This window comes from Carassius auratus, chromosome 26 (genome assembly GCF_003368295.1).
Source record: "Carassius auratus strain Wakin chromosome 26, ASM336829v1, whole genome shotgun sequence".
Taxonomy (NCBI): domain Eukaryota; kingdom Metazoa; phylum Chordata; class Actinopteri; order Cypriniformes; family Cyprinidae; genus Carassius; species Carassius auratus.
In genome coordinates, this window is record NC_039268.1 from 12,342,094 (window position 1) to 12,357,554 (window position 15,461).

At 41.9% G+C, this 15,461-nt stretch overlaps 1 protein-coding gene across 3 annotated transcripts in view; it reads left to right on the forward strand.

The window, feature by feature from the left end:
• LOC113044349 (dystrophin) overlaps positions 1-7,212 on the forward strand; it is an 88,182-nt gene extending 80,970 nt beyond the window's left edge. The window contains exons 69-74 of one of the 3 annotated variants that reach the window (XM_026204268.1): positions 705-816; positions 932-1,068; positions 3,082-3,120; positions 4,374-4,439; positions 4,793-4,858; positions 5,793-7,212. In XM_026204268.1, the coding sequence (XP_026060053.1) occupies positions 705-816; positions 932-1,068; positions 3,082-3,120; positions 4,374-4,439; positions 4,793-4,858; positions 5,793-5,994 (622 nt within the window). In that variant the 3' untranslated portion in view covers positions 5,995-7,212. Of the gene's footprint in view, positions 1-704; positions 817-931; positions 1,073-3,081; positions 3,121-4,373; positions 4,440-4,792; positions 4,859-5,792 lie in introns of those variants that run through there. The other 2 variants (XM_026204269.1, XM_026204270.1) reach the window with 2 other exon arrangements.
• The last annotated feature ends 8,249 nt before the right edge of the window (positions 7,213-15,461 follow it).

Below are 15,461 nucleotides of genomic sequence, written 5' to 3' on the forward strand. Positions count from 1 at the left end.
ATATATCCTAAGCTAATCAGAGTCGCATTTATTTGGTCAAAAATAAGACAAGGTATAATACAGTATAATGATATATTAAAACTTTAAATAAGTGTATTTTATTTTAATCTGTTTTAAAATGTTATTTCTGTGAAATAGTCTTCTGTCATATGATCCTTCAGAAATCATTCTCATATGCTGATTTGGTATTTGTGTTATTTCTTTATCATCTATTTTGAAAACAGTTGTGCTGCTTAATATTTTTTGTAGAGACACTTTTATAAATATAAAATTCAAAAAAGCTGTTTTTATTTGAAGTAATCTTTTGTATAAAACAAAAAAAACACATCTTTTGTAATGTACATTTAATGCATGAAATGCATCTTTGCTGAATAGAAGTAAAAAAAAAACTTACCGTCCCCAATCTTTTGAATGGAAGTGTATGTATTGTGTATGTAAATCATGAAATCATTTTATTTATTTATTTATTTTTGGAGAATTTGTCCTTTTTCTTAGAATGACTATTATACTATTAGAATCCAGCAAAAGGATTGTTATATGCTCTCTATTGAGAGGATGAGAGAACAGGGAACAGCTCCACCTGGAGGATCAAGACGCAACTACACTTTTCCCGGAAATAACCTTACATGCATGTCCCTTCAGATCCAGAATGTTTTGGCAAAGACTTCAACACTGATCTCACTGTTTGTGTCTGGTCTCTACAGGTACCGAAGTTTAAAGCACTTTAACTATGATATCTGCCAAAGCTGCTTCTTTTCTGGCAGAGTGGCCAAAGGTCACAAGATGCAGTACCCTATGGTTGAATATTGCACACCAGTAGGTTTTTGCTTTTTGCCTTCATAGCATTGCATTGGAAGTTTTGTATCTGGCAATGTCAGTGTGTTTTAAGATTAAAGTACGAGTTATGACTTTTTGTGTCCCTTTACTTCAGACGACGTCAGGAGAGGACGTGAGAGACTTTGCCAAGGTGTTGAAGAATAAGTTCAGGACAAAGCGCTATTTTGCCAAGCATCCTCGCATGGGTTACCTTCCCGTCCAGACCATCCTTGAGGGAGACAACATGGAGACGTGAGATTCGTGCTTTTTATGTGTTTACTTCATCATTTACCATCAGCTACTAATTAGACATGTGACGGCAGATAGGGCCGCTTTTGTGTCTATTATTATTAAAAGCACAGTGCGCATGGCACTGTGACTCCAGATGCTATCAAAAGAGCAGAATTAATGCGTCGAACACATTTAAACAATGGGTAGTTGATCAAAAGGGCAGGTTTTGACTGATTTAGGATCATACTAGCCTATTTTAGTATTATTTATGTACTATTATAAAATTGAATATTTTCAGTTTATTTAAATTGTAACATTTTAATAATTTTATATGCCGGTTTTTTTTCAGGTTTTCATCTGTTTTAATAATTTAGTATTTCAATGTAAGCTTTTTTTTCAGTTAGATGCTAAGGCAACATTTATATTAGAGTCCTGCACGGGTTCGGGTACCCGCCAATTTGGCTGAAACGGGTGAAAAATATCCAACTGTGTCGGATACGGGTGCGGGTCGGGTCGGACACAGGGAAACACGGGTTCAAAACAGTCACGTGCAAACGTAAAAATAGGCCTACATTCCACTTTTAAAAAATTATAAAATTATATTGCGCATCGTTATAAAGGTGTTTAAACAACAATACACTTCCACTTGCATGTATTTGACAATCCGAATATCAGATATTTCATTCCACAGCTAACACATTTGTGAATATGGGCCTAATCTAGGCTATCCAGGGTTGTTGTTTTTTTGACTTTGTGCAGCTCATTTACAAATGCGCGCTCTGGCGCAGATCCGCCTCTCGCGATGCTCAGCCGTGAACGATTTAAAAATGGGTGCGTTCGACTTGAAGCACAACCTCAGACTGTGGTATGATTCGCTCTTTTGTTTGTTCTGTTTTCTTTCAGGATAAAAAATACAACAAATGAAAGCGTTTATCTGTATTTCCGACTGATGAGAACTATGCATATATATTCATAAATCAAAATATATAAAGCAAAATATTTTTTAGTAATTCTGTCAATTACCCTAAGGTTATTTCATTGTCTGCTATATATTTGCTTCTTATTTATTAAAACATGGGCAATTGATAGATAAAACAACTAATATCTTTTAAATAGAGTTTTCCATAAATAACTTTTTTTTTTAATTTTTAACTTTATTTCAGCTTTATTTGAATTATTAAAAAGTATTTGTAATAGTTTTTGTTTTCATTAATAATGACATTGATGCATTTTTTTATGATGTATTTACAGCAAGAAAAATTTCAGAGTCCTGGAAATCAATACTTGGTTACTTCTTACACATTTAAATAGAAAGGTGGCTCATAGCAGGCTCGTAGTTGAAAAGGGTTGTTCAAAATTGAAAAAAATAAATCACCTACATTTTGGCTGCTAAAGCTCATCAGCCAAAAATGCCATAAAATGCTAAATTCTTGGTGGAAAATGTAAACCGTTTCTTTAAATTGTGTATGCTGACATGACGAACAAGCTGGATTTCATCTGAAACACTCTAAATAAAACAATTTAACCTGGTCAAACAGTTGCAAACGAGACAAATAAAGATGACTCTGAACACTTGCAAACCTTAGATTGCAGCTGCAAGAGTTTTGCTTGGATTTGTTTTCTGCTTTACTGTGTGCATTGATCATTACTCGTGTTCACAGTAGGAGTGTTTATGCCGTGGAATTATTTTTCCCCCTGTAGAGGAGCAGCTGCAAATGTGTGCAGTCTGTCAGAGTAATAGTAAAACTGTGCTAAATGCACACACGCATTATTCTTACAGCATGTTTTCCCTTTTTTAATTTCAATCCTAACACACAACCAGCAATGTTGAATCAACCTATTTAAAATAAAATAAAATAAAAACTTTTGGCAAGAGACATCATGATCACTAAAAGAAAATGCTGTTAGGACTGAACTGTCTTGTCACATCAGTGGGTTTGTGTGTTTGGGGCTTCTTAACAATCATGTCATTATCATGCTTTCAATGCATCTACTCGTCCTGTCCATCATTACATCTTTTTTTTTGTCTTGCAGTCCTGTTACACTGATCAACTTCTGGCCTGTTGACCATCCGTGAGTACATCCACACACCAACATGCTCACGCACATCCACCACAAGCTGCTTACTGGATCACGTAATGCAAGCCAATGCAGGATTTTCACATCACACTTACAATATGACACACATTCCTAATTTAAAAATGAAGTGCATTTGATCATCCAAGTTTTAGTGAAATTCAAATCTGAAAGTCTAATGGCAGAGTAAATCAGAATTGAGTTTCTACAATTCCGTCAGTTCTTATTGCACGATGCTTCATCCACATAGATGGAAATCAGTGCAGTGTCTATTGTTCTATTGGCCAGCAAATTTAAGAAAATCGTATAGCCGTTTTATCACTCTAAAAAACTCAATCTTCTGCTTTTTTATATGAAATTATACACAACTCTCCATGAAACACTCACCTTCCATTGTCAAGACTGTGAGATCTTTTGGAATGTGTCCATCCCATGGCTTCCACCATTCATCTGCTAGACTAACATGTTACTGTGGTGTAGACACTCTTTTAAAATGGGTTATCTTTGTTAAATCACTGTAACATACACTACAGTTCAAACGTTTGGCCTCAGTTGTTGTTTTCTAAATAAGAAATGAATACTTTATTTAGCAAAGTGACAGAAAAGACATTCATAATGTTACTAAATATTTTCATATAAAAGAAATTCTGACCTAAGAATCCTTAAAGTCAAGGTTTCTTCAAAAATATTAAGCAGCACAATTTTTTTTAACATTGATAAGAACATAAGAAACAAATTAGAAGTGACATTTAAAAAATATATTAAAATGGGAAAACAATTTATATATCACAATTTTACTGTTTTTACTGAATTTTTCAAGTAGACTAATTATTTATTTAAATAGACTAATTAAATACTGTATGTGTTGGATTTACCATCAAATACATGTAACTTCTTTTAGAAACATTAATACAATATTACAAGCCCCACACTGTTACATTATATTGTTCATTTGCATATATTCAGCATCATATAATGTGAAAAAGGTTTGCTTTTTTGGCCAAATCAGAAGTTGCAATAAACTATACATCTTAACAGATGGTATGTCACTAAAATCATAGTGGGATAGTAATTCCTGGTTAATGTTATTGTTTTATATCCTTACATTTGATTCTGTCGGATTTATAGCAACCCTGTTTAATTTGTATAGTAATGATCAAAGTTGAATAAAATGTTCTTCCTCTATAATATAATATTGCTATATTTAGTTCATCCGTGATTTTTGACCTTTGCTCTTCTGTCACTGGTAGGCCCTCATCTTCCCCCCAACTCTCCCATGATGACACCCACTCACGCATCGAGCATTACGCTAGCAGGTCGGTCTTTTTTAAGCATGGTTATTTTGGTGTTGCCGTGTGACTGAATATTTAAGAGAGCAGACTTGCATCGCATTAGGGCTGGCTGGGTAATGTGATGGTGTAAACCGTGCAATGGTACAAATGTGTCTTACAATAGAAATGTTGCTGTGCCATTTATACCATGTGTATTTTAACCTGATTACAGAATATGCATTTCTGAATATGACTGTTTGGTAACAAAAAAATAAATAAATGCATTTGTGTTAATGTTAAGCACGTAAGTTGGAACAGTGGCTGCCTTACTGACATGAACGAATGCACATGCATGAGCTGTTCATGAATGAATACAGAATGATATTGTGTTTTCACAGGCTAGCTGAAATGGAGAACCGAAATGGCTCGTATGTGAATGACAATGTATCGCCCAATGAAAGCATGTGAGCTTGCAACTCTTTTACACTCTACTGTACCTAGTATTATACCGTAAGTCAATCTAATAGTGTGCGTAGAACCCAAAACTGACCTACTTACACCTTGCATACTTTTAACACCCTGTGATTGCCTAAAAACATCAACTTTTAAACTTAAAAATGGGCAAATGTGTCTGTGAAAGTGCTTTTTCATTGGAAGAGTTCCTCTAAAAATCTTGGCATTTCAGATAAATTATCATTTTAGAATAAATTAAAATAAATGTCTCCGATAAGCTCTTTCCACTCTACACTAAACAGTGGAGATCAGTAATGAACCCATGTCATTTTCCCAGTACGCTCAGATTGAATTATTATAAAACGATTACGTGTAAATACTCTTATGCTGCAGTTCTTTGTGGTATTAAGACAATAGGATTGTTTTTAGACCAGCTTACTGCTCACAAGCTAATTGAGCTGATGTATTTTTCTGTTATTAGCAGTTTAAGGCAGCAAATGATAATTGTGATCCTGGTCTTAAGTTGCTGGGGTATATTTGTAGCAATAGCCAAAAATACATTGTATGGGTTAAAATTATACATTTTTCTTTTATTCCAAAAATCATGAGGATTTTAAGTAAAGATCATGTTCCATGAAGATATTTTGTAAATTTCTTACTGTAAAAATATAAAAACAAAGTTTTTCATTAGTAATATGCACTGCTAAGAATTTCATTTGGACAACTTGAAAGGCAATTTTTCAATATTTTTTGCATCCTCAGATTCCAGATTTTCAAAAGGATTTACCTCTGCCAAATACTGTCCAATACTAACCATACATCAATGGGAAAAGTTATTTATTCAGCTTTCAGATGATGTATAATTTCCAAAAATGGACCCTTATGACAATGGATGTGATGTAGTGAACAGGAAATGGAGTGCTGTTGTTGTTGTTGTTATTGTAGGGATGATGAGCATCTGCTGATCCAGCACTACTGCCAGAGTCTGAATCAAGGCTCTCCTCTCAGTCAGCCGCAGAGCCCTTCTCAGATCCTCATCTCAATGGAGACTGAAGAGAAGGGAGAGCTTGAGAGAGTGCTCAACGATCTGGAGCAGGAAAACAGGTTTGATCACATATACCAAATATGTCATGTGTTTTTTAAATGAAATGGAAAGGGTGTATCCTGGACTGTATTTTGTTAGCATATGTCTGGGATGACACAATACATTTTTCAGAAATTCATAATACAACCGCTCTCTCTACTTATTTACTTGCGCAGCAATTTTTGAAAATCACGTGTTTTAAGTATGTTGCATTAAATGAGTGATTCTCAAAGTTGGTCAGCAACCGTAAATGTTTTCAGGAAAATGCTTAATGTGAATGGTCACACTTAATTTTAAGGTACAATTCTCACTATTAACAAACTTTTAAATATGACGTTTGACTCAATAAATGTAGTTTTATAACAAGGTTCGGGAGAAGCACGTCAGATACTTAACCTAATTAGCACAGGTGGAACCACTCAAGATAATCAACCTTAGGGTATAAATACAGCTGAATCAGCCTACCTGTCTCTATTGACGGTTTATCAGCATGCCGGTTCGCTTCGTCTGTCACCTTACCACGGACCCATTTTTCGTACCAACGAAAAGAGCTTCACCGGGGATTTATAAGACCTGCTGCTTTTGCCGGACCCGCGATCTTTCCTACCCAGTCAAACACGACCATTGAGCAGCATTAAGCGTCATCGCGACAGCTGCTCTCCTCGTCAAGCCACAAGTCGTGGCCAATAGACCGTGCAAGCTCCGAGCTCGCTCGCTCGACACAATGATCATGCCGCCCGAGACCGAGCTCTCCTCGAGCTGGAATCCAACCAGCCTGAGCCGCACCCAAGTTCTCACGGCAACAAGGCTCTCACTTCCCGTTGCGACTCAGCCTTTCACACCGGCGTTCCGGCCGAGTTGCAGTTTTGACCGCGCGATGTTAACCAACACATTTTCAGGCGAAAACTCTAAAAGCAGGTTCATTGGATTTTACGGCAGTTGGCATCCAAAGTGTTGCATCTAAAGCAGGTTCGCGGCTAAAGTTTGTTAAATGACGTCATGACGCAGTTCCATCTTCTACTAGTGTTTTGTGGTGGTTTTGGCAAACCAGCGTAAAGATGCATTACCGCCACCTGCTGATCTGGAGTGTGGAGTGCGCATAGATTTGGACTACAGATACAAACGTAGATCCGTCAGATGATAATGCCACATTTAACCACGAACAAAGGCATTATTTCCAGTCTTCATCCACACTGAAATGTCCAAGACATTACATTTGCCTTACCGAGCACGTTTAAACCTCACTGAAATGATACAATAATGTTCCATGATAAGTTAAAAAAAAAAAAAAAAAAAAAAAAAAAAAAAAAAAAAAAAATTATCTCCATGCATTTTTTCTGGCAGGACCAAATTATTTAGGGACTTATTTAGTGATCACTCAAAATTCATGTAAAACGCATCTGCCCTCGTGTTTTCGGTCGGTCGTACGGTCGCCTTTTCAGGACCGTAATATGAAAAACAGGCAAGTAAATATCTTTAGAAACCACTTAGAAGCGAATAGCACATAACTGCTATTAACCCATTTGCTTGCAAGCATCGCCGACGGCCCCAGTTTATTATTGTTCACTTCCACAGCACGTTAAACTTCACTCTGACTTGATATGGATAAACCGTGCATCAATTGAAAGTCTAAAGACTCTGGCTTCGATATTTGACCAATATTTCGATAAAACATATTTTCAGTGACAGTTATTTAGTAAATTATATCAGGAATACGATTCCTATTCCTGAACGGTAAAACGTTGAAGTGTCAGCTCATGGACAAACGTCGATAATGTATCTAGTCAGAAAGAATCATGAGCAGAAACATTTTTATTTTGGGTATGTAATTTCCGTCTCCATGCAAAATGGGGGGTGACTGTCCATACAACAACGTGAAAACAGCCTTCCAAACGTATCCGCCCGGGAGACCGCCTAAGAGCCCGGAGGCCAAATGAGAGGAAAAGATGCTTTCCAACAGTAACATAATAATGTGGACAATGCTTGAGGAATTGTCAAATCAGGCAACCAATTGCTAAGCTGGTAACACAGTAGGCTACCCATTCATTTTTTGCTTGCCCCATCAAATGTTACTAACCCTTTTTACTCTTCCCGCAGCCAATATCTACAGCAGCCGAAAGCAAGTAGCCTTTCCTGTACCTCCTCACTGCCGCAGCTCCCGCAGAAGCCTTTCCCGTATCTCCCCACTGCCGCAGCAGTGTCTGCTCCCGCAGGAGCCTTTCCTGTACCTCCTCACTGCAGTATCTGCTCACGCAGGAGCTTTTTCCGTATCTCTCCACTGCCACAGCAGCGTCTGCTCCCGCAGGAGCCTTTCCCGTACCTCCTCACTGCCACAGATTTCCCCACTGCTGCAGCAGTGTCTGCTCCCGCAGGAGCCTTTTTTGTATCTCCCCGCTGCCGCAACAGTGTCCACTCCTGCATGAGCCTTGTCTGCATCTCCCGCATTTGGTCTTGCAGCGAGAACTGTTCTAGTAGAGCTCTTACGTTTTCTCTTTTGTCCAGTGAGCATTGGGTCTCTCAGCGGACACAGTGTGAGAAATCTCCCGGTCAAGCTTTCATTTCCCTCTTTCCCATTTTCTCTTTCTGTCCAGCGAGCATTTGGTCTCACAGCGGATGCAGTGAGAACTTTCCCGGTAGAGCACTTACCTTTTCTCTTCCGTCCAGTGAGTATTGGGTCTCACAGCGGACGCAGTGTGAGAAAATCTCCCGGTCAAGCTCTCATTATCTCTTTTCCTGTTTTCTCTTTCTGTCCAGCGAGCATTTGGTCTCACAGCAGACTCAGCGAGAACTTTCCCGGTAGAGCACTTACGTTTTCTCTTTCGTCCAGCGAGCATTGGGTCTCACAGCGGACGCAGTGTGAGAAAATCTCCCGGTCAAGCTCTCATTTCCCTCTTTCCTGTTTTCTCTTTCTGTCCAGCGAGCATTTGGTCTCACAGCGGACGCAGCGAGAACTTTCCCGGTAGAGCACTTACGTTTTCTCTTTCGTCCAGCGAGCATTGGGTCTCACAACGGACGCAGTGTGAGAAAATCTCCCGGTCAAGCTCTCATTTCCCTCTTTCCTGTTTTCTCTTTCTGTCCAGCGAGCATTTGGTCTCACAGCGGACGCAGTGAGAACTTTCCCGGTAGAGCACTTACGTTTTCTCTTTCGTCCAGTGAGTATTGGGTCTCACAGCGGACGCAGTGTGAGAAAATCTCCCGGTCAAGCTCTCATTTTCCCTCTTTCCTGTTTTCTCTTTCTGTCCAGCGAGCATTTGGTCTCACAGCGGACGCAGCGAGAACTTTCCCGGTAGAGCACTTACGTTTTCTCTTTCGTCCAGCGAGCATTGGATCTCACAACGGACGCAGTGTGAGAAAATCTCCCGGTCAAGCTCTCATTTTCCTCTTTCCTGTTTTCTCTTTCTGTCCAGCGAGCATTTGGTCTCACAGCGGACGCAGTGAGAACTTTCCCGGTAGAGCACTTACGTTTTCTCTTTCGTCCAGCGAGCATTGGGTCTCACAGCGGACGCAGTGTGAGAAAATCTCCCGGTCAAGCTCTCATTTCCCTCTTTCCTGTTTTCTCTTTCTGTCCAGCGAGCATTTGGTCTCACAGCGGACGCACCGAGAACTTTCCCGGTAGAGCACTTACGTTTTCTCTTTCGTCCAGCGAGCATTGGGTCTCACAGCGGACGCAGTGTGAGAAAATCTCCCGGTCAAGCTCTCATTTTCCCTCTTTTCTGTTTTCTCTTTCTGTCCAGCGAGCATTTGGTCTCACAGCGGACGCAGTGAGAACTTTCCCGGTAGAGCACTTACGTTTTCTCTTTCGTCCAGCGAGCATTTGGTCTCACAACGGACGCAGTGTGAGAAAATCTCCCGGTCAAGCTCTCATTTTCCCTCTTTCCTGTTTTCTCTTTCTGTCCAGCGAGCATTTGGTCTCACAGCGGACGCAGCGAGAACTTTCCCGGTAGAGCACTTACGTTTTCTCTTTCGTCCAGCGAGCATTGGGTCTCACAACGGACGCAGTGTGAGAAAATCTCCCGGTCAAGCTCTCATTTTCCCTCTTTCCTGTTTTCTCTTTCTGTCCAGCGAGCATTTGGTCTCACAGCGGACGCAGTGAGAACTTTCCCGGTAGAGCACTTACGTTTTCTCTTTCGTCCAGCGAGCATTTGGTCTCACAACGGACGCAGTGTGAGAAAATCTCCCGGTCAAGCTCTCATTTTCCCTCTTTCCTGTTTTCTCTTTCTGTCCAGCGAGCATTTGGTCTCACAGCGGACGCAGCGAGAACTTTCCCGGTAGAGCACTTAAGTTTTCTCTTTCGTCCAGCGAGCATTGGGTCTCACAACGGACGCAGTGTGAGAAAATCTCCCGGTCAAGCTCTCATTTTCCTCTTTCCTGTTTTCTCTTTCTGTCCAGCGAGCATTTGGTCTCACAGCGGACGCAGTGAGAACTTTCCCGGTAGAGCACTTACGTTTTCTCTTTCGTCCAGCGAGCATTTGGTCTCACAACGGACGCAGTCTGAGAAAATCTCCCGGTCAAGCTTTCATTTTCTCTCTTTCCTGTTTTCTCTTTCGGTCCAGCGAGCAATGGTCTCACAGCGGAGAAAGGCACAAACTCGCCTGATCAGTCGCTCCAAATTACAATTGCTCCCCGTTGCAGGCCAGCAGGGCCCGTCAGTCCAGGTACAGTGAGCCGCCATCACAGGCCCACTGGACAAACATTCAGACCCTTTCTCGAGATGCCAGCCCGCCAAACGTGGCACTCATTTGGGGGGGTCTTTAGTTCGGCCGGCTGTCCTCCTGCTCTTTAGCTTTTTGGGGGGTACTCTAGGTTCGGGCCATTCCCGAGCTCGGAGCCCCTTCCCCGGACAGCACGCCAAATACGCATTATAATATTCAGTTGTAACAACAATGAGTTTTACATAGTAATTAACTCAAATGATATATAGGGAATTTGAATAATTAATCAAGAATTTGATTAATATATATCTCAGATGACAGTTACATTTAATTTTATTGATTATGAAAAATAGCTCAATTGCCAATACCAATACTAATCACAGGGCACTGTAATTTACTCATTAATATGTCAATATTACATTCTTCATATCAATTATTGTGATCTCTTACTGTAAATTACTGCAGATCAAACAGTGGATTGTCCAGCAAGCCAGATTGACCTATCAGTTTTCAATAGAGATATCACTTTTTATAATTCAAGGAAAAGTATTCTCTGGCCATGAAAATATTATCCTATCCTTATGATAAATTTAGTTTCTAAATTTAGAGCTTGTAGCTATAGATCAGACACATCTCAGGGACTCGTAATGTGAGTGGGGTGGAGTCCAAAGCCAATCATTTTATATATGAGTTTTAATAATTCAACTAGTAATACATCAAACTACAAATCACACAGAGTAAAATATGCGTACGAAAATACAGACAATAAACATTTAAGAGACATAACGGAATCCAAATAAAAGAGAGAGAGAGAGAGAGAGAGAGAGAGAGAGAGAGAACGAGAGAGAGAGAAGTGTAGAAAGCGAGAGAGATCACAGAATGAGCTCAGGTATGAAAATCATAGTCAGTAACTTTTAGAAGCCAACAACAAATCAGATCATAACAACACTTTAAACCAGCATTTAAATCTCCATAGAGAAAGTGATACTTGCAGAAGTGTCCCATGTGAGTGTGGCGTGAGATCGGCGTCGAGCTTGTGAGCCTTGCGCGTTGAAACAGCCATGTGCCATGAAACGGAGGCCATGTGACGCGCGTGCACGCTGCGCTTGGCGTGAGCGTGGAGCACGTGGTCCTTTGTTCTGTCCTCGCGCGGTATTTGAAAGGTTCAACAAACATTGTTCCAGAATTCGTCTTCCTTGCGTGGAGAGGCGAATAGTTTAATAAACTTTAGTAAAGAAAAGAAAAGAAAACGAACGAAACGAAAGCTTCCAAAGGAGCCATTAAAATGGCTTTTTCTCTCAGCCCCTGTGCTGAGGGGGTTCGCGCTGTGAGCGCGGCCTATGGCCGCGCGGAAACAACGTTGGAGAGCAGCGTATCCGAGAACGGGGAAGAGGAAGAAGCAAAAAGAGAAGGGTGGACCTTGTTTGGTCAATTCTTATAGCTTGAAATAGTTCACGCCCATTTTCGAGGGAGCATCCAATGAATGTCCGCGATCTGAAGCGGAGGGAAAGTTCCTTTGTCTCGGTTGAGACAAACCCCTGATGATTTAGGGCCTGTCCGATTTCATCAGGAATATTAAAGCAAGTTCATTATTCCAGATTAAATACATTTTTTCATTACTTTGCTCTAGATAAATGGGTCTGTCAAAGCATGACGATTAGAACAAGACTAAACATAATAGGTATATGTGATCAAAACATGAAGTTACATTAAATATGTGTAATTCTACATCTGAAAGATTTGCTTAACACATGATAACACTGCAGATGTTGGGAAACATCTAAATGTACCAAAAGGGAATACGTAATACATTTATACAGCATAAAAACTAACAGGTAACAAATTCATTCCATAGAATGCATTGGGGAGAAGATTTGGCTTCTCTCCTCTCCAGTGTGGTCGTAAACTTTACGACCTGCAAAAGTGGGGGTTGCAGAGACATGGCTCTCTTTGAGGAAGTTAAAGTGAGGAAAGACATTTCCTAAAGTATAAGCTTGCAACTTATACTCTTCACATAACAAGGATTAACCATTTTATGCAATCCATAAACATAATTAAAATACATATTAATAATAAAATGAAAGTAAGGAACTTATACGAAAAGTTCCTTTGTCTCCAGTGTTGGAAGAATTTGGGTTGGGGGTTTTCGTTTCTTCTTTGAAGCTCGCATGGGCATCGTAAATAGTTTAAGTCCAGCCAGGCTGGCATTTAGTACCAACAGTCTGAATTTATAAAACAGAATTTAACCCATGAATCGCTGACCTGCATATCTGTTACATCTCCCCCTTTACGTCAGATGAAGTCCCTGTGTGGACATCATCGGACGGCAATCATCCCGGATGGGCAGATGACAGGTGAATCGTGATGGTCATGCAGCAGGTGGGTCATGATGACAGGTGGTTCCTGAAGCTGAGGATTCAGCTTGGTGAGGTTCGGTATTGTCTTTGACTTTGCGTCCCTTTTCCGGGGATTCCATCGGAGACCTCCAGCCACAGTTGTCGTGAGTTTGGCTGTAGAGGTTTGCATCTCGTTGAGTATCCTGTATAGGATGAAGGTCACGCCAAGAGTCAGGGCGGGACCAATGACGGTGGAGATGCACCGTGCAGTGTCGGCAGCAGTCCAGGCTAGGACCGCAGATGACTGGTTCAGAATGGGCTGTCGAGACAGTGCTTGGAGGGCTGTATCGACAGGAGTAATGTCAATGTGTTGGGTGGTACCTTTCAGTACTTGGTCCAGCAGGTTGGCACGGGTGGCGGTGTCATGCTGGTCGTAGGTCAGCATAGCTGAGCGCACAGGAGTGTTGACGAGCCATCTGTTACCCACAATCTCTGCTTGCGTTTCTGTGACTTGTGTACGAGGCTTGGCTTCGGCAGGGCAGCGCGTATCGCTGACCCAGGGTTGCAGCTCGCAGATTCCTTCAGAGTTGTGTCTGAGGAAGGGTTTGCTAAGGCAGAGATAATGAATGTCTTTGGTTAAAGTACACATGTGCATGTTTGGGGCCAGGTACAGCTGTGTGTTGCTGTCGTGGTAGGCCACCACATTTGGAATGTGTGTTTTGGTGTGGGTGTTGCTCTTCCACATCCTGACACTGACAATGTCTTTAGGTCTGTAGACTTGGTTTGACTCGCTGATGAGTTGGTTCAGGAGCACGTTCACTTCTCCCTGTTTGGGGTTTGCGTGCCGTAGGAAGGCGCTATCCAGAGAGTTGGCCAGGTGCATTCGTAGCAGGTCAGCTGGCATGGTGATGGCGTAAGACAGCACAGTTAACACAAGGCTTAAAGATATCATGTACGGTGGGGTTTTACTCGTGGTTAGGCTGTCATTGGAGGAGCTAACCTCCCACAGCATGGCTGTTGTTAATGCTGTAAACAGCTGAGTCTGGGTAAAGTTCTTCTGGAAGACAGTAAACAGTGGTTTCAAGGAGTTTACAGTCTGGTTCGCTGCATTGACACTGGACATAACAATGTTAACATTCTGGCGGCAGCAGCGGCTCTAAGCAAAGCTCCCGGGAACTGTTTGGAGCGGTGGTGGTGTCCACCTAACTCCATTTGTGTAACCGTCACTTTCTCATGTTGGCTGAACAGGTGTTTGACATCGGCCTCAGTGTGAGTGAGGGAGTCCTCTCTCCATCGGAACCTTGTACAGCTGTATTCGGTTACAGTGCTGGGGTAGTGTGCCCTGTCATCGGTAGTCAGGAGTCTCAGCGGTTTTCTCGGTGGCAGCTGTCCTCTCTTTGGCTGACAGCACAGCACGGCAAACCACAGCAGCATCCTGGTACAGATAATAGGGAGAGAGAGAGAGAGAAAAGGGGAGAAAGAAACAAACAAGGCCTGTCTTTGGTTGGACAGGACAGTCTCTTTGCTTCGTGGGCGGCGACTGGGTTTAGCTCGCCCTCGCCCATGTTTTGCCACATCTTGCTGCTGGCATGACGCTTGCCTCAGTGTTGTGTCAGTGGCTCTGGTGCTGCGTGGTGCAGCACATGCTGCGTCATGGAAATATATTGGCCTTATCCCCCTTTTGCTCCGTGGCATTACACGCCCTGGCATTGTGATGTCAGACGGTGCACAACCCACAATATTGTTCTGTGCACGCAGCATGGTTTGTGTATCATGCAGTGGTCTGGGGCTTGGTTGTCAGTGACTGTTGACTGGTTGCCAGGGTGGATGGAGGGGTCTGAGAGGTGGTAAAACAAAGTCATTATCAAGGTTTCAGAAGCCTGCATGTCCGCTATGTTGGTCTGTGTAGACAACGGAGCCTGCGTAAGCGATTCTGAGGTAGGCAGTTTAGCTAGTAAAGTTCTTGTGCTGTGTGTAATCACTTCAACCTTGAATGTGGGTGGGTGGGTTGGGAGTGACCACAGAATGTTGTTTAGTGTGCCAGTTTTGGCAAGGGTGTCAGTGTGATCTTTAAAGTCCTCGTCTAGACTTGGTAACTTTGAGTGTCCTTTTTCCTTCTTCCAGTACACGATCACATTGTGTGTTTTTGTGATGTTATCACATTGCTGGAACAGGTGTTGGTGTTTGACATGCTTGTTTGCAAGTGTGAGTCCGAGTTCCACACATTCAGGTGAGGATTGGAAGAAACCCAGCGTGTGGTGTAAGGTTTGACCACCTTGCAGGTTGAGTCGAACAGCGACCCCTTTGGTGTAAGCTGGTACCACCGTACCCTGTTTGTTGACTAAAGGTACAGAGGCTTGAACTTGGGCCTGTTGTTAGGGCGTTGTACTCATGGCTGGCTGCTGGGGTTCCCGTGACCTCTGTGACCTGACCGTCTGGCTCTGTGGGAGTTCCCGTGACCTCTGCGACCTGACAGTCTGGCTCTAGCAACCTGTGTGGCTGGAGAGAAAGAGGTTCTCGCACTTGAGCAAAGTCTGTTTGA